Source organism: Mauremys mutica, chromosome 1, assembly GCF_020497125.1.
Source record: "Mauremys mutica isolate MM-2020 ecotype Southern chromosome 1, ASM2049712v1, whole genome shotgun sequence".
Lineage (NCBI taxonomy): Eukaryota > Metazoa > Chordata > Testudines > Geoemydidae > Mauremys > Mauremys mutica.
In genome coordinates this window covers 83725680-83745780 of record NC_059072.1, presented here as the reverse complement: position 1 = coordinate 83745780, position 20101 = coordinate 83725680, and the positions used below count along the sequence as shown (strand labels likewise).

The 20101-nt window shown below is 43.4% G+C and overlaps 1 protein-coding gene across 8 annotated transcripts in view; it reads right to left on the bottom strand.

Moving 5' to 3' along the window:
* Positions 1–20101, bottom strand: part of VEZT (vezatin, adherens junctions transmembrane protein) — an 89391-nt gene that overhangs the window by 35812 nt on the left and 33478 nt on the right. For 6 of the 8 annotated variants that reach the window (XM_044981243.1, XM_044981252.1, XM_044981203.1 and 3 more), the window contains 3 exons: positions 14068–14157; positions 7535–7710; positions 4332–4607 (listed from right to left, as the gene is read on the bottom strand). In XM_044981243.1, the coding sequence (XP_044837178.1) occupies positions 4332–4607; positions 7535–7710; positions 14068–14157 (542 nt within the window). The remainder of the gene's footprint in view (positions 1–4331; positions 4608–7534; positions 7711–14067; positions 14158–20101) is intronic. The other 2 variants (XM_044981220.1, XM_044981219.1) reach the window with 1 other exon arrangement.

The window sequence follows — 20101 nt, the reverse complement described above, 5'->3', positions numbered from 1 at the left end:
GCATCCTGCTGTCTGATGGATGATAACCAGTTGCATTTGAAGTACTTAAGGTGAAGGAGCTCCAGCAGGTTGGAGGGGAGGAATTGAATGTGGGATGAGGTTTTTACAGAATAAAACAGATCCAACAGGAGCTTTCTTGTTGCTGAGATGATGAACAAATGACCAAAATCTTGTTCTTAGCACTTACTGGGACATGTTGCTATAGTATCATCCCTATCAACTTATAGGGCGAGTTCCTGACCCAGTTGACGTCAGTGGCAAAATTCCTAAGCCTCAGAGCTGTAAAATGGCACAGAAAGCCACCCCTTAACTTTGTGTAACCATATTCGGTGTCACTTGACTCCCTTTAGCGAACATTAAAGCTACTTTACTACATTACTGCTAGAGGACATATTAAGCTTTTTCTCTTAAAGTCTATTAGCAGGAAACTACACTACAGCTCAAAGCAAAATTGGGGGCAACAATCACCACACAGAGCACTACCTCAAGTAAACAATTTTCTGACTGTTCCTCTAGAGCATATTATATGTATAGGCCTTCTGAGGAAAACACACTAGAGTTAGTTAAGGGTTTAAAAAAAAAAAAAAAAAAAAAAAAAAAAAAAAAGGTCATAGACTTGGTCCATACTGGTATGGATCCATGTATTGAGTGTACTGGCTCAGTTACCTTCAAACCACCCGTGATACTGTATGGAATTGGGAGACACTTTATTCTAAAATTGCAAGGAGTCGTGCCAGATATGTCATGTAAGGTATCTGTGAAAATGTTATGATTTGCCAAGTATTATAATCTTGTTTATATGTTTGTATCACTTTTGCATTGTGAGTTATAGATATGTATGGTATATCTGTGCTGTGTTCTGACAGAATGGCATTGATACTAAGCCTGCTTGATGGCCCCTCAAAGAACATCAGCTGTACAATGAACCCATTGAGAGAAGGCAGGGACTACACCTTATGAGTCAGCAAGACATGTAGGGGAATACCTGTGGACAGAGAACTCTAAAGCTTTTCCATGCCATGTGTGGTGAAGCTTGTATTTGGGACAAAGGAAGTACAGGCCACATGGCAAAAGGTATAAAAGACAGGTGCATCCAGTGGTGAGCGCGAACCGGTTGTTAAATTTAGAAGCCTTTTTAGAACCGGTTGTTCCAGGACAACCAGGTTCTAAAAAGTTTTTAAATTTAACAAAGCTCGGGCAGCTGTCTGCCCGGCCCCCAGCCCCAGCTCACCTCCCCCTCTCCCCTGAACGCTCCTCCCCTGCTTCCCGCGAATCAGATGTTCGCGGGAAGCCTGAAAGGAGGAGCAGGCAGGTAAGCCGGGCGGGGCGGACAGCGCGCGTGGCCCAGTTCAGCTCCACTTGAGCGGCTCCCCCTGGCCCCGGCCAAGCTTCCCAGCCCGGTCCCGGCCAAGCACCCCCGGCTTGGTCTGGTCCCGGCTGAGCGGCTCCGACCCCGCCCAGCTCGGGACCCACGGCACCGGCTCCGGTGCCAGCCCGGGGACTCGGGCCCCGCGGCTCCAGCCCCGATGCCAGCCAAGCAGCTCGGCACCAGCGCCGGCCCGGGGAGTCGGGCCCCCCGGCGCCGGCCCGGGGAGTCGGGCCCCCCGGCGCCGGCCAAGCGGCTTGGCCCCGGTGCCGGCCCAGGGAATCGGGCCCCGCGGCTCCGGCCGAGCAGTGCCTGCTCTGGTCCAGCCGGGCTCGGGGAGTTGGGCCCCGCAGCGCCGGTCGTGGTCCTGGCGGAGTGGACCTGGTCCCGGCCCCAGGCAGTGTGGTAAGGGGGCAGGGAGGGAGTGGGTTGTGAGGGGGTGGATAGGGGTCAGGGCAGTCAGAGGGCAGGGAACAGGGTGAATGAATGGGGGCAAGGGTCCCGGGGAGCAGTCAGGAAAGAGCAGGGTTGGATGAGGTGGTGGGGGCACTCAGGGACAGAGAGAAGGGGTGGTTGAATGGGGTAGGGGTCCTGGGGGGCCATTGAGAATGAGAGGAGGGGTTGGGTGGGGCAACAAGGGGCAGTCAGGGGACAGGGAAGGGGGGGATGGGTCAGGGGTCGGGGGTGTGTGTCAAGGAACATGAGGAGTTGGATGGGGCACGACCCCCCCCGCGGGGGAGGAGGGAACCGGTTGTTAATATTTTGGCAGCTCATCACTGGATGCATCATCTCAATTTTGTCTTCAATCCTGCTTCTTACTTCTGGAGCAACTTTTCTACAAACAAAGCTCTGAACAAAGGACTGAATGACCCATCCAAGCTGTGGATGTGTTCCAGAGGGATTTTCAAGCCAGCAAACTCACCAAGACTGTTAAGAACCTGATATATGGACTTTGAAGCCTTAGGTATTTATCTGATTGGTTTACCATTTAACAACTCTCTTGTTCTTTTTTCTTTATAATACACCTTTAATTTTAGATACTAAAGGATTGACTGGCAGCATGATATTTTGGGTAAGATCCAAACTAATACTGACCTGATAATGTGGCTGGCCCTTTGGAGTCAGAAGAACATTTTGTACAATGAGCATGTTTTAAACAACTTCTCACTGTACTGGACCTATGTGCTGATTGGGAGCCAGAGAACTGGAATGCAATGAAGGAAGGTGTGTGATTTCTTTTTTAGCTTCTTGATAACCAATGTGGGGGATTAGGAGCACAGTTTGAGACTGAATGGTGAGTCTAACTTCAGTGTTAACCACCAGTTTTGGGAGTATCTGTTCTCCTTTTTGCAGCCTGCCCAGACCTTGGCATTTTCAGTGAGGGCTACTCTACACACCCTGGGTCAGACCCCCATACATGCACACCCAAAGAAATCCTCTCTAAAAGGTTACTAAGATTTAAAGAAATGGGGACATAAGATCAGGAGTCAACTTGAAGCTCATCTATTGTTTTAAACTACTAACTTTTAGATATGTAATTAAAGAGCAATCAGACCACAGATTTGTTAAAATTAGACGATAAAAAAAATCAGATGTTTTTCTCAATTGCAATCTGGACAAGTCCTAACAGTAAATTCTTTCTGAGACTCTTTTTGTGAAGATAAGACTGAATATTGCTTAACTGTATTCTGGCTCAATGAAAACATATCTAGGCTGACTTAGGACATGCTTAAACACTCCAAAAAGATGATAAAATATGTCCTTGGCAAAACATAATGTAGGCATCTCATCATCTAAAGTTAGGAAATTAATTCAAACTAGGTAGGGCATAGTTTCAGCCTTGCATGTACCATAATGTGCTCAAGCACAAAACAGTTGAACCGGTAGGAATAGCATACTGTCTACAAATACAGATCAAAGTTCATTGTGTATATTAGGGCATTCAAGTCAGAAATTTATACAGATCCCATAAATCAAAGCCGCGCAAAAAGGAGGTATTTTATTGATCTTAAAAAGATGATCACTGGACCATTTTTTGCATTTTCCTCCTTCTTCCACACAAAGTTCTATTAGCACAATGTGCTGCTAGAAATTACATTGACTTAAAACAACAGAAGGGAAGGACAATGCACAGGTGCAAGTACGCTGACTTCCAGATCAGTACATGTGTTCAGTGTGTCACAATGTTCATTCATCCAAACCAGGAAGAAAACATAAAAGAGCCAATTCAACCGCAGACACCAAATAGAGTATCAAATCCCACAAGTGGAAAAGACAAATTCTGTTGGTAAATAGTTCTGAGTTTTAAGCTTCTGAGGGGCAATAGATGTGAAAAAAATATTTTCAACCTATGATCTTTCATAGCATTTCTTTGATTATAAGTAATGTGATGAAAACAAAATTATTATTGCACATCATACAGAAGGAAATACTCTTTCACATAATCTTTCGTTATAAAATACTGATTACTTGCAAGGCAGATAATGTTAGAAAACATTTTTTGGTAATCTAAAATGCTAAATACTTTCATCAAAATAGTGAGATATAATTTTAAATTACTACATGACCCTTCAAGAACTGCTCACTGAAGGGGCTTAGAGCCCCTTTGTCTCTCCCCTCTCTTCCCCATAAATAATTACTTGTCTATGTTGTCAGTTGTGTAGGAGGACATTTTCAAAAGGTACCAAGGACAGTTTGGTGCCCAAATAATAGAGCTGTTGTGCCTCTGAAAATTTTTATAGTGTGCACTTTTAAATAGAGCTGTCAGACTTTGAACACCTGCAATGTAATTATCATGTTAGTTATACAAGTTTGTCTGTATAAATGACAATCTTAATTAAAAAATTAAAATGTATTAACATTTTCCAACAGATTCCATCGGTCATTGGAGATAACATTACAGAATTTTAATACTTAATTGGCTTGAATGAATCCATATATAAAATGAAATAAAATAAAGACTCACAGGGTAAATCCTCTGGAAATGACTTCAGTCTCTTGAATGAGTCGCAGAGCTTTTCTCACGAGATTAGTAAAAGCGCGGCTATTTGCCACTGTCTCTTCCAGCTGGAGTCCGTATCTTCTCAGGGACATTTGCAGTTTGGCTATCCTCCATGTGCCTAGAGCTCGTATGATCACATAGACAAACAGAACTAGTCCCCACACCAGCCAGAATGATCCATTCCACCATGAAGGAAGTATAATCAATGCACTGACAACGGCAAGCAGCAGAGACACATCCCTGCAAACAAAGGAATAGACAAAGTGACATCTACTACTAATTCCTGAGATTAACCAACTGAGGAAAGTCATGAGACTCTCAACTACAGTGCTGTTTACATTTAGTTACATGGACTTTTCTGTAGGTTTTTAAGAGAGCTATAAACAGTAACAAGATCACTAAATGAAAGATTTACGTGTTATGTAGGGAATTAGTCCATAAAGCTACGATATATTTTCTTGATTTAAAACAGCCAGTGGAAAAATAATGCACTAATTTGAAAGGTCAATCTTTGAAACATACGATTAAAAAAAAAAAAAAAAGAGATTGCTCAGCATTAAAGGCAAGGGTGGATGGGAAATGTACGGTCTGCACTTCCAGGTTCAAGAGGACAGTGATAAAGGGCATGATTCGTTTAGGTAAGCAAACGTCCTAAGTAATGACAGTTTTATTTTTCCAGATTCTGACTCATTTAACCTGGACACCCACACACTACAAAGTTCTACCAAGCCTTTAAAAAGCTGGCTGTGAAAATCTTTTTAGGCAGCCCTGAAGCTTTTCAAATTACCAGGAACAACAGAAGCTAAAGCCTCATTTCAGCTATGTTCAAAAACAGATTTTTCTTTTGCAAAATTGCCATTTTTCTTTTGAAAATTTTGACAGAAAAATTGGTCTATTAGAAAACAGAATGTGAGCCTTTGTATTTAATCTGTAATTCTGCGAAGCTATAAGCTTTCCAAGCTTCAAATAACTTCATACCTATTTATTAGGGCCGACTGGGAAACAGACTTCCAGTTCATCTTTTTTTTGTTTGTTTTGTTTTTTGTTTTGTTTTGAGATTTTGGAAAAAAAATTCTTGAATATGACAAAAATACAAAAATTTGAAAATTTTGCCCAACTGGAATTCTGCAATATTTCAATTGGGGAATGCCAATTAAACGTTTCAAAACACTTCAGGTATTTCTGAAACAAAATATGCTGTCTGGGTTCCCAGGAAACCTAGAAGCCCAAATTCTACAGCAGTCCACCAGGCAGCTACTAAGAAGCAAGGGCGGCTCCAGGCCCCAGCACACCAAGCGCGTGCTTGGGGCGGCAAGCCATGGGGGGCGCTCTGCCGGCGCCGCAAGGGAAGCAGGCAGGCTGCCTTCGGCGGTTTGCCTGCGGAGGGTCCGCTGGTCCCGCGGCTTCGGTGGACCTCCCGCAGGCGTGCCCGCGGAGGGTCCGCTGGTCCCGCGGCTTCGGCACGCCTACGGGAGGTCCACCAAAGCCGTGGGACCAGCGGACCCTCCGCAGGCAAACTGCCGGAGGCAGCCTCCCTTCCGTGCTTGGGGCGGCAAAATCCCTAGAGTCGCCCCTGCTGAGAAGCTAACAGCTTAGAAGCCATGGCTCTGCAGCAGCCCACCACATGCTGGGGAACCTCAGAGCCAGGAACCTGTGCTTCTTTAAACTGCAGAGGCAGTAAGCTGGCAGGAAATCAGGTAGAATCGCACCTAAATTCACATGTTTCTGTGGAACATTTTAATTTTGATTAATCAGCATTTTCTGAAGGAAAAATGTTCCGCTGGAAAATTTCCAACCAGCTCCAGTATTTACAGATTAGTGAATCCGATACTTTCTTCCTTCAACACCATTCATAAGCCACTTGCATTTTCACATAACACCTGCAATATGGTACTCTGCATAGCTTCAATGTGTTTGACCCCCACTCTTACAAGACTGGAAGGCAAACCCAAAAAGATACGAATACAGAGCTCCACAATAAGACGACCAATTTCAATATGTAGTATAGTACGTAATACTTTCACACGATTTACAAATTTTAGAAGAGGCCCAGAGTTAAAGAAAGCATTGTGTAGGGTGTAAAAACATTCTGGATAGGAAATCAATTTTAAGAGGACAGAGTCATAGGCTTAAAGGGCAGGCAACTTTTATAAACAAGGCCTGTACACCAGTGTGAAATTCATTATCCTTCTGTAACTTCCCTGCTATATCTAATAGACTTCCTGCTGCCCTGTTTTAAAATGAAGTACTTAGAATCATAGAATATCAGGGTTGGAAGGGACCTCAGGAGATCATCTAGTCCAACCCCCTGCTCAAGGCAGGACCAATCCCCAGACAGATTTTTGCCCCAGATCCCTAAATGGCCCCCTCAAGAATTGAACTCACAACCTTCTCACTGATGACAACATCACTAGCAGCATGAATTAAGTAAATATAATGAACTCAGTAGTATGATACAGTCTACGAAACTTCTCATACATTTCACATCTCTTAGTTCTTCTCATCACTTTTACCATATGGCAGAAAATTCTCCAGACCTGCCTCTGTCACTTCATGTTGCAGACACATGAGAAGTGGAATACAAATTTATCTTTTTAAATTTCAAAGAAAGACAAAAGTTTGGCCTGAAGAAAACCAAAACAGGAATGCTAAAGGGTCCAACAAATTGTTTAAAAATATAAAAAAAGTGAATTGATACCATAAACTTTTCAACTCAGAAATGGAAAATCCAGTCTCCAGGTCATTGTGCTTACACTAGACATGTATCAAAGCCATCAGAACATCACTTTAGAAGCTCAAGAACTAACCAACCACTTTATTTAATAAAATATGTCAAAACATCCATAAGTGCCATTCATGTGTTCTGGGAGCCCATCCCATAAATTAAAACATACAATGTAATAAAAGGACTACATGTAACTATTCACCAGCGTTCAACCCACCCTCTCTTCAAAAGCCTGAGGGAAAAAATGGTCTTTTCAATGTGTCCAGGGAGTTAAAAAATCTGGGCCTGGCAGACCAAAGGGGAGTCAAATAACCTAAATCAAAGACTTTAGAGGAGAGAAGACACACTTTTTTGTAAAAGTCTCTTATGCAAAGAGCATGCTGATAGTTTCCTCATCAGTATATCTAAATGGTCACAGGGATAGGCGTTTTCTGGACAGTACCAAATATTAGGAGTTGCTAGGGAGCGTAGCGTTGGAAGGTGTCCATTTTTCTGCTGCTTGGACTGCCCTGCAGACAGGATACTGGGGTCGAGTAGCTCAATCAGTTCCACATCCTCATGTAGCAGAACTTCCTGTTGCAGGATGGTATAGAGAGAGTCCAGTCGAAACCCAACATCCTTAACACGAATGAGTGAAAGAAAAACAGGGCATGAGTAGAGATTAAGTTGTTAAAAAAATAATAAAACTTTATTGTTTATAGTTCTGTAGACTCCAGCATTTTAGACATGCTACAATCGGCTATACCAGCTCTCTTAAATGTGTTTCATTCTAAAACTTCTTCTGCCATCTCATCTTTAAAGATGCTTTCATTGAACTCACGACCTGGTCCTAAATGAGGACAATGTGGCTGAATTGGAAACATGCTACAGGTTGTATGAATGTATTTCCACTAGAATGGGTGTAGGCACTAGAATTTACCAGAAGAATGGAAGTCGAACTGCAACCTGAAAAGTCTGTTGTGTTCAAATGAATCTAGCTTTTTTCTATAGCATCTTTCACTAGCAAACAAACAGCTGTTAAGATAGAGACATTGCAAATCAGTCAGTTACAAAAATTGGCTGTGGACCAGTTGACAAAGACAAGGTCAGTTGGCTGGAATTAGAATCCCCACCTGCAGTGGGATTCTCCAGGAGAGAGCCACAAGACCTTTCCAAAGGGAGCTGTGACTCCACGAATGAAACAGCATGGGATCCTGTGGACCTTTGACTTACCAAACCTAACAGGAACTTTGGGTGGTACCAATGATTGTAATGCCATCACAAACATTTGCACTTCCCCTTCTTCAACTAGAAGGTTTAAAGAAAAAATCTCTGCGGCTATATTACCTACCAAAGTAGCTCTCTGAAGTCTTAAATCAGATACTGAAGCAAACCGTAACTCTAAAACATCAAAAGTTTTCCAATGAAAAGAGTGTTCAAACAGACCACAATGAAAATTTACTGTCAGCACGTGGTCTAAAGCAAGATGTAAGTGTAAAAAGGGAAAATACTTCTCTTCTGCAGCTTCTTCAGTCAGAAGCCATTAACAGACCTCAATGAGTTTGTCGCTTCATTGCCAAAATATTTTTAGTTTTCAATCCAACTGGCATTATTAAAGCCAAGATAAGTATTTCTCATTGACTCAGTAATCTACTATGAAGACAGTAGGAAAATAGTTATCTGAAGGCCCTAATTCTTTAAAATAAAATAACAATAAATTAATGATACTCGGTATTATCTTATACCCTCCTGCATTCAGTTTTTACTGGAGAAGACTTGATTAAGGAAGCCATAGAGCAGACTATGTGCTGAAGTGAATTCAAGAACACTTCTTGTTGTTTTTGTAGACTCAAGAGGAGTCCGGTGGCACCTTAAAGACTACCAGATTTATTTGGTATAAGCTTACATGGGTAAAAAACCACTTTGTCAGATTCACGGAGTGAAAATTACGGATGTAGGCATTATATCAGTGGCTCTCAAACTTTTCTGCTGGTGACCACTTTCACATAGCAAGCCTGTGTGTGCGACCCCCCCTTAGAAATTAAAAACAGTTTTTTACATATTTAACACCATTATAAATGCTGGAGGCAAAGCAGGGTTGGGTGGAGGATGCCAGCTCGCGACCCCCCATGTAATAACCTTGTGACCCCCGAGGGGTCCCAACCCCCAGTTTGAGAACCCCTGCATTATATAATGACACATGAAGAGAAGGGAGTTACCTCACAAGTGGAGAACCAGTGTTGACAGGGCCAATTTGATCAGGGTGGATGTAGTCCACTCCAAATAATAGATGAGGAGGTGTCAATTCCAGGAGAGGCAAAACTGCTTTTGTAATGAACCAGCCACTCCCAGTCCCCATTCAAGCCCAAATTAATGGCGTTAAATTTGCAAATGAATTTTAGTTCTGCTGTTTCTCTTTGAAGTCTGTTTCTGAAGTTTTTTTGTTCAAGTATAGCTACTTTTAAATTTGTTATAGAATGTCCAGGAAGATTGAAGTGTTCTCCTACTGGCTTTTATACGTTACCATTCCTGATGTCCGATTTGTGTCCATTTATTCTTTTACGTAGGGACTCTCCGATTTGACCACTGTACACGGAAGAGGGGCATTGCAGGCACATGATGGCATATATAACATTAGTAGACATGCAGGTGAATGAGCCTCTGATGGTCTGGCTGATGTGGTTGGGTCCTCTGATGGTGTCACTAGAGTAGATATGGGGACAGAGTAGGCAACGAGATTTGCTACAGGAATTGGTTCCTGGATTAGTGTTTCTGTGGTGTGGTGTGTAGTTGCTGGTGAGTATTTGCTTCCGGTTGGGTGGTTGTCTGTAAGCAAGGATTGGCTTGCCTCTGAAGGTCTGTGAGAGTGAGGGATCGTTTTCCAGGATAGGTTGTAGATCATTGAAAATGTGCTGGAGAGGTTTTAGCTGGAGGCTGTACGCGATGGCCAGTGGTGTTCTGTTATTTTCCTTGTTGGGCCTGTCCTGTAGTAGGTGATTTCTGGATACGTGTCTCGCTCTGTCAATCTGTTTCCTCACTTCCCCAGGTGGGTATTGTAGTTTTAAGAATGCTTGATAAAGATCTTGTAGGTGTTTGTCATTGTCTGAGGAATTGGAGCAAATTCGGGTCTTCTCAGACCCTATACTACCAGCTATCTTCAAGGCACCATTGTCTTCCTGAGGAAACTACAATGCATTGGTGATCTTCCTGAAGACACTATCATGGCCACCATGGATGTAGAAGCTCTTTACACCAATATTCCACATGAGAATGGACTACAAGCCAGGGCTTTGGAGCGGAGCTCAGAGCAGCTCTGGAGCAGTGGAGCTGCAGGTTTTCGCCTGGAGCTGGAGCGGAGCCGGAGCACAGCTCCAAAGCCCTGCTACAAGTTGTCAAGAACAGTATCCCTGATGAGGCCACAGCATACCTGGTGTGTGAGCTTTGTGATCTTGTCCTCACCCACAACCATTTCAGATTTGGGGACAACTTATACCTTCAAGTCAGTGGCACTACTATGGGTACCCGCATGGCCCCACAGTATGCCAATATTTTTATGGCTGACTTAGAACAATGTTTCCTCAGCTCTTGTCCCCTAGCGCCCCTCCTCTACTGGCATTACATTGATGACATCATCATCATATGGACCCACAGGAAGGAGGCCCTTGAAAAATTCCACCTGGATTTCAACAATTTCCACCCCACCATCAACCTCAGCCTGGACCAGTCCACACAAGAGATCCACTTCCTGGGCACTACAGTGCAAATAAGTGATGGTCACATGAACACCATCCTATACCGGAAACCTACTGACCGCTATACCTACCTACATGCCTCCAGCTTCCATCCAGGACACATCACACAATCCATTGTCTACAGCCAAGCCCTAAAATACAACCGATTTGCTCCAATCCCTCAAACAGAGACAAACACCTACAAGATCTTTATCAAACGTTCTTAAAACTACAATACCCACCTGGGGAAGTGAGGAAACAGATTGACAGAGCGAGACACGTATCCAGAAATCACCTACTACAGGACAGGCCCAACAAGGAAAATAACAGAACACCACTGGCCATCCTATACAGCGCCCAGCTAAAACCTCTCCAGAACTTTATCAACGATCTACAACCTATCCTGGAAAACAATCCCTCACTCACAGACCCTGAGAGGCAGGCCAGTCCTCACTTAGAGACATCCCCCCCAACCTGAAGCAAATATTCACCAGCAACTACACACCACACCACAGAAACACTAATCCAGGAACCAATTCCTGTAGCAAATCTCGTTGCCTACTCTGTCCCCATTATCTACTCTAATGACACCATCAGAGGACCCAACCACATCAGCCAGACCATCAGAGGCTCATTCACCTGCATGTCTACTAATGTTATATATGCCATCATGTGCCTGCAATGCCCCTCTTCCATGTACAGTGGTCAAATCGGAGAGTCCCTACGTAAAAGAATAAATGGACACAAATCGGACATCAGGAATGGTAACGTATAAAAGCCAGTAGGAGAACACTTCAATCTTCCTGGACATTCTATAACAAATTTAAAAGTAGCTATACTTGAACAAAAAAACTTCAGAAACAGACTTCAAAGAGAAACAGCAGAACTAAAATTCATTTGCAAATTTAACGCCATTAATTTGGGCTTGAATGGGGACTGGGAGTGGCTGGCTCATTACAAAAGCAGCTTTGCCTCTCCTGGAATTGACACCTCCTCATCTATTATTTGGAGTGGACTACATCCACCCTGATCTAATTGGCCCTGTCAACACTGGTTCTCCACTTGTGAGATAACTCCCTTCTCTTCATGTGTCATTCTATAATGCCTGCATCGGTAATTTTCACTCCATGCATCCGAAGAAGTGGGTTTCTTACCCTCAAAAGCTTAAGTCCAAATAAATCTGTTAGGCTGTGGCTACACTTAGCGCTTCAAAGCGCTGCCACGGCAGCGCTTTGAAGCGCTAAGTGTAGTCAAAGCACCAGCGCTGGGAGAAAGCTCTCCCAGCGCTGTCCGTACTCCACCTCCCTGTGGGGAATAACGGACAGCGCTGGGAGCCGCGCTCCCAGCGCTGGGGCTTTGATCACACTGGCGCTTTGCAGTGCCGCAATTTGCAGTGCTGGAGAGGGTGTGTTTTCACACCCTGCTGCAGCGCTGCAAATTTGTAAGTGTAGCCAAGCCCTCAGTCTTTACAGTGCCACTGGACTTCTTGTTTTTGTGGATACAGACTAACACGGCTACCCTCTGTTTCTTGAGTCTGTTCAGTACCCTACAGGTACTGCTTTGCATCACATTGCAGGGTTGGCTAGCTACCTCAGTTTCTTGGTTTCTAGGATAACAGGGCTAGGATGGCTGTGGAGGTAACATACTGTTTATGTGGGGGCAGGAGAAGAGTTCCTTTCTTTGCCTCCTGGGCAGTTCCAGAGCAGTGTTGCCAAGCTGTAAAGGAAATCTTGACCTCGTAGGCTGAGGAAGTGGTGATTATGAGGGGTTAGGACTGGAATTGGCAGATCTGTGAGGACTCCAGGACAGATGTGGACATTCTCTTCTCCCAATTTTTTTAAGGCTGAATTTAAGGACAGCGTTCTTATGTCATTCATACAATGAAATAATGATAGTGGAAATCAGACTCCTCTAGCTCTGCAGAGTCAAGAGCGATCCACGACTATTTTGGCAAATTTCAATGAAAACAGAAGGCACAAAACAACTGTCCTGTGTTCCTCCTACTATATCTGGAGTGGTCAGGTGCCAAGTCCCTGAGTGAAAGGAAATGTGGACCCAATCCATCCCCACACCTTGGCTCCTTTATGCCAGCTTTACCAGCTTATTCAAAGGACCACAATGCCAGTGGATCTGGCCCACAGGTAATTCCTTAAATGCTGTGGGCATCCTGAGCTGGTAGACAGCCACCTGCTTCTAACAGGAACCCATGGTGCACAGGGCCCACCATGTGTGCCTGGGTGCTGTTACCATCTATCACAGGGATCGGCAACCTTTCAGAAGCGGTGTGCCGAGTCTTCATTTATTCACTCTAATTTAAGGTTTCGTATGCCAGTAATACATTTTAATGTTTTTAGAAGGTCTCTTTCTAGAAGTCTATAATATATAACTAAACTATTGTTGTATGTAAAGTAGATAAGGTTTTAAAAATGTTTAAGAAGCTTCATTTTAAATTAAATTAAAATGCAGAGCCCCCCGGACTGGTGGCCAGGACCCGGGCAGTGTGAGTGCCTCTGAAAATCAGCTTACGTGTCATAGGTTGCCTACCCCTGATCTATCAGATGCAGTCAAACCTAGGGGCCACAGGCAACTGGCCACAAGTTATGTCCAACCTCATGATGCTATAACCTGTGCTGGTGGCTGAGGTGTGCCCCAGGAAAGAGAAGATGCAAAGGTGGCATGAACCTACCTTTAACTCAGCCCCCCAATCTCTACGCCATGTTCAGCTCTGGCACAGGGGTGATTTGAGCCCTATGTGTTTTACCAGCTTCCATCATGGAAGAGATGCTTGCAAACCAAGTGACAAATCTGAAGGCTCATTCATATAAATGATCAGGAGCATAATTTCTGATATAAGTAAGTGGCTTTGCACTTAAAACCAGATCTGAATAGTTAGGAAGCAATACATAAGCGGTATGGTATTTTATCCTTAACTTTCTCTACAGCTGAACTGGATCAAGAAGGTAGGACTCTATAATCAGTCTCTTTGGTTTTAAATAACATCTTCTCTTTTTCTCAAGCTTTCCTAAGGTAAAAGTTACCTTATCTACATTTAAAAACCTTTATGTTGCATTTCCCAACCCTTCATGTTGTACACAGTGAGCTTTGGAGTGTTTCCCAAAAACTGATGAATTTTGAAGAATATATCAATTCCCCATGGGTCAGTCTTGCTGACTGGCACTGAATGGGGCAAAATATAGATCAAGGAGAGGTGTAAGAGACAGGAAGACTCGGGGCTGGGGAAGGAAATAAAAAAGTAATTACTTACCAATCTGTAGAGTAGGTCATCTTTTTTCTCACATGGTGAAAAAGGAAATGAGCTTTTAAAGAGCTCAGCTAGTTTTGACAGGATGCCTTGCTAAAAGGAACAAAAAACTGAAATTACAAATCTAAAAGATACAATAATTCATTTACTCCTGCTTCAGTTTCTCTTGATAAGTCAAATTCCAAGTACCTGAGACTTAGTTTTCACTTACTCTATCTGGCCCAACTTCAGAGTATGCTAAGGGAATACTTGTTTCTGGTGACTTAAATTTTTGTCAGTATACAAGAAGGTGAAATAAGGCTTTCATTAACCCCTTCATTCCAAGGTGCTATAAATGCTACATTGTTAAAGCAAGTGTAATCAGGATTAGCCCATAGGTCTGAGGGTTGTAGTTGCTGCCTGAGCATGAAGGATCCCCTCTCTCCTTGAGAATAAAAAAAAGAACCAAGCAGGATTAAATGGTCTAAGGAACCCAAGGGGAAAAAAGGGACTGGGAACGAGGAGCTGTCTTTACCTATGCAGGTGCCATCACTGGAAGACAGGGATTGTGGCTGGCCTAGTGGACACAGATATTGAAGGTGCTCAGACCCAGTGATGACAATTGCTGTAACTGTTCCAGAAGCTCCATGTCAGATTCAGGGGCGGCTCTAGAAATCAGGCTGCCCCAAGCAGCGCGGTGCGCTGCGCCGCCCTTCCCCGGTCCTGCGGCGGGTCCCCTCTTCCCGCGGCTCCGGTTAAGCTCCCGCAGGCATGACTGCGGCAGGTCAACCGGAGCCCGGGACGAGCGGACCTGCCGCAGGCATGACTGCGGCGGGTGCCGTGGTCCCGCGGCTCCGGTTGACCTGCCGCAGTCATGCCTGCGGGAGCTCAACCGGAGCCGCGGGAAGAGGGGACCCGCCGCAGTCATGCCTGCGGCAGGTCCGCTCGTCCCGGGCTCCGGTGGACCTCCCGCAGGCATGACTGCGGCAGGTCCGCCAGCCCAGCCTCCCGCCCTCCCCGGCGGCAGGGGACGCCCCCTACATTTTGCCGCCCTAGGCACCAGCTTGTTTTGCTGGTGCCTAGAGCCGCCCCTGGTCAGATTAGCACTAAGCATCATATAACCTTATCTCCATGCTATATCACATGCAACCTAAAACTGGGCTTTTAGCGTCATTTGTGAGTTGTAGACCTCTAATTAGGGACAGACTATGTCCTCATGGATTTGAAATAACTACTGATCCAGGCCAATAATCAACAAGTATTTATTTAAAATATGACCAAAAAAGAAACCATGTCTTGCTTGACCCTGCAATTATTTAAAACGGAGTGAGATGCTTATAAACACATACCGTATATCTGCTTTCCACATCTTTTTGTAGAGCTGGTAGAAGGTAGTTTTAAAAATATTTACATGCATTACATGAATTTCATGACCATACCTCTGAACCTTCAACCTGCTAATATGCAACACAAGCAATCAAATTATGTGACAAATGACTGAAATGTGGAATACTATGTTTTGTTGCATACTGCATTGTAATTCATGGATAAGGATGGGTTTTTTAAACGTAAAACATAGTAAGGGTATTTTCTCACTGTGTGAATTCATTCCTTAAACAAGAAAACTGGTTAAAACAAATTCCATCATGTACAATCTAAAGAGCCCCCAGATGGTTTGCGTCAAGGTTCCTTCTCCACTCTGAACTTTAGGGTACAGATGTGGGGACCTGCATGAACACCTCTAAGCTTAACTACTAGCTTAGATCTGGTCTTGCTGCCACCACTCTCAAATACTAGCTCCCTTTTCTGGATAGTCTTGAGAGACTTCTTCACCAAGTCCCTGGTGAACACCGATCCAACCTCTTGGATCTTAACACAAGGAGAATTTAACCATCTCCCCTCCTTTCCCCCACCAATTCCTGGTGAGTCCAGATCCAATCCCCTTGGATCTTAAAACAAGGAAAAATCAATCAGGTTCTTAAAAAGAAGGCTTTTAATTAAAGAAAGAAAGGTAAAAATCATCTCTGTAAAATCAGGATGGAAAATAACTTTACAGGGTAATCAGATTCAGAGAGCCCAGAGGAACCCCCTCTAGCCTTAGGTTCAAAGTTACAGCAAACAGAGGTAAAATCCTCTCAGCAAAAAGGAACATTTACAAGTTGAGAAAATAAAAATAAAACTAACACATCTTGCCTGGCTGTTACTTACAAGTTTGAAATATGAGAGACTGATTCAGAAAGATTTGGAGAGCCTGGATTGATGTCTGGTCCCTCTTAGTCCCAAGAGCGAACAACCCCCAAACAAAGAGCACAAACAAAAGCCTTCTCCCCACCAAGATTTGAAAGTATCTTGTCCCCTTATTGGTCCTTTGGGTCAGGTGTCAGCCAGGTTTTCTGAGCTTCTTACCCCTTTACAGGTAAAAGGATTTTGGTGTCTCTGGCCATGAGGGATTTTATAGTATTGCACACAGGAGGGCTGTTCCCTTCCCTTTATAGTTATGACAGTTTGGCAGCAGGATTGTGAGCTGTGGACCTTCACATGGACCACATGAGCTACAGAAATGTCTATGTCCCACATGTGGAGCAGCCATTAGAAAGGAAAGCAATACGAACTTCTCCAGTGAATTACAGAAGTAGTAGTAGAAAGCAGTAGAATGATTTTGGAGATCAGAATTTCTGAGTTGTTACTAGTATGGGGATGGGAGTGTAGTCTAATAGGTAGAGCCAGGATAGCCAAGCACAGAGATTTGACATTTGTTCTGAAAGGAAGTGTGACATTGACTTGATGTGGCAACCCAGAGATAAAAAGCTTTAGCTATCCAATTAACATTATCTAGAGCCATTCATTCCCATGTGACTTTTTTGATGTGGAGAAGTGGAAAACTTCTGATATATTTTTATGAAAGAATATATGTGACTCAGTTTCCCCTCTCACTTTGTATGGGGATGAAGAGGTTAACTTCTTTCTTGAAGCAAGACAAGCAAGGCAGTAACTGTGGGGGTCAGGGCAGTCACTAAGCATAAATGAACTAGCAGGAACTAACAGCACTAGGGGGTAATTGCTGCAAACCTCTAGACAAGTAAACAAGTATGCCAAAGTACCACGCCTAGGGAGAGATTGCACAGACTGGTTTTGACAGGACTTAAAAGGCCCAGAAGACAAAGAACCAAGAAGTGAATAAAGTGGAGAGCCTGCTACAGAAGGGGGGTTCAGCCTCACTCAACCCAAGAACTGGCATAATTTAACCTAGAGGGCAAAACCCTACTGGAAGGGTTGGAAGGACTTTGAAACCTACCATGGTCTCCAAGTGGAAGATGGATGACAATTGGTAGGACAGGCATGCATATATGTTGTTTATCACTTTCAAGATAGGTTTTCTCTGTACTGCTTTTGTTCTAAAGAAATACTTTGCTTTATGAAGATGGGCTGGTCACTGGTTAACCCTGTCATCGTCCTTGGTAGATAATAGGACCACAAGTCCTGAAGTAACCTCAGGCTTGTCTACACTAACAACTTATGTCATCACACCCCAAGTGATGCAGTATACTGACCTAGCTTCTGGGGTAGTCAGCATAATGTTGAGAGAAGAAACTTGCCATAAGCTACTGTTTCTCAGGGAGGTAGAGCACTATGCCGACAGTAGAAGACATCCTATTGGCGTAGGTAGTGTCTTCAATGAAGCGATGCAGCTGTGCCACTGCAGCCTTTTAAGTGTAGACAAGCCCTCAGACTTGCTAATATGATTACACTGAAGAGCACAAGAAATTGCAGGCTAAATCCACAGTCTAGAGGGAGAGGAACACCTCACCCCAAGCAAGGTGACAGCTAGACGCCCTCAACAGGGCCGGCTCCAGGCACCAGCGAAGGAAGCAGGTGCCTGGGACAGCCAACAGAAAGGGGCGGCACTTTGGCGGCAGCTCAATCGGTCTGCTTCAGTCTTCAGTGGCAATTCCGTGGCGGGTCCTCCTCTTTGGCAGCACTTCGGCGGTAGCTCAATCAGGGTTTGTTCCCCCGCACACACTGCTTGGGGCGGCAAAAAAGCTGGAGCCAGCCCTGGCCCTCAAGGAGGTCATAAAGGGATCACAAGTGCAGTTACCCCAGAACAGTGATACTTGAGTCCAACAGTATAACCCAAACGATGCTTTCACGTATATATGCCATCTGTTTCTATGCCTGATTAGAGCTATAGAGCCATATCTGAGGGAAGTATTAGTGAGGTTAGGATGATATATTGGACCAACACATCAGATATCACAATGACAGTTCTTCTGGCTGTACAGTTATCATCCTATCCCAACAAGGGGAGCTATCTAATTAGATTATGAAAAAGTCCAAGGGAAGCATTCAAAATACTGTAATTTGAGGTACTGAAATCTAGAACAGGCAACATGCTAGAAATGTACTGTACAGAGCAATCCTGCATTACCCAGGGGATGAAGTAATAAGCTAATAGAAATTAGAGCTGGAACAAACCTATTATTACAGCTTGGAGTTCCTGTTGCCTATGAAGGTAGGAGAAGGGAATTCTGGTGACAAGCTAAAACTCTCTTTACCTACAGAACATTCTGAGGCTGCAGAGAGGCAGTGGCAGTAGACTGTCCATTTAGAAACACCACTGAAAACAACAAGACGTGTGTCACAAACTATAGCGCTACAAGAATTGTGTTATAAAGAGCTCTCTAGTCATATAACATGAAGCAATACAAAGTAAAGCAAAATGCCCCCTTGGTAATGAGTAGAAGCAATGGGTGGGGTGTAAACAATGGCCCTTGAACTACATTTGACTGGTCAGATGGATACTTAATTTAGACAAGAACCTCTGCTCCCAGTGTATTGAAAGTATAGTACAGAAAAAAATATTTATTATTTCAAGATGAAGTTTTGTTTTAAGGACAATAAACTTTTAAAACTACTTCCATGTTCCTGAGTCTTCAGCTCTTGATTGCATACATTTAAATCAATACCAAGGACAGTTTTAATTAATGACCATTAAAGTCAGAAATAAAGCACTGCTACCAGCTAATATAATCTGTTGAGTTACAGACTAAACCAGCTTGGAGTGCTGGATAAATTATTTTTTGGTTCATATTCCTCATTTTGATTTTAAAGAAAAATCTGAGCTTGCATAAATGCAAGACAGACAGGCCAAAGCTTGAAGATGCAAAACAAGACAACCCACTGTTTTGGGCTGTGAACCAGTGGTGTGCGGTAACACATTAAATTATTCAGGTATCTTGGAATGATGTCTTATAGTCTTTATTCCCACTGGAAGTGTTACAGACAAGTAAAACAGTCTTTATCAACACACAAGTCAGGTCATGTTGCCTTTGATGACTCTCCAGTATTCTCTTTGCTACTTTAGAACAAAAATAAGTTAAATGGGCTCTTTGTGAAATATATAGTAAAATAGGTATCCTCTATATTTTAACTTATGGCAAGGGCTATAGTTATGCTTTCGCGTGTGTTCATTTAAATCCAAATAAATAAAATATTTACTGTTTCCTTTTAGTATGGGATGAACTCAAGATGGCATTTATAGTATCTCACATTTATATAGCACAGGGGTAGGCAACCTATGGCACGCATGCTGAAGGCAGCACGCAAGCTGATTTTCAGTGGCACTCACACTGTCCGGGTCCTGGCCACCGGTCTGGGAGGCTCTGCATTTTAATTTAATTTTAAATGAAGCTTCTTAAACATTTTTAAAAACTTATTTATTTTACATACAACTATAGTTTAGTTTATATTATAGACTTATAGAAAGAGACCTTCTAAAAAGGTTAAAATGTATTACTGGCACGCGAAACCTTAAATTAGAGTGAATAAATGAAGACTCGGCACACCATTTCTGAAAGGTTGCTGACCCCTGATATAGCACTTTCATCCCAACACATTTCACAAAGTGAAACTACGGAGAGGTTACTTTTACCTACTATTAAAATATAATCACATCTGGGGTAAAATGTTAATAGCACTCAGAAACACACACAATAGTTTAGGATAGGAAGTGGAGAAAAATATCCTACACAGTTTAAATTATGGAGGAAATTTAAATAAG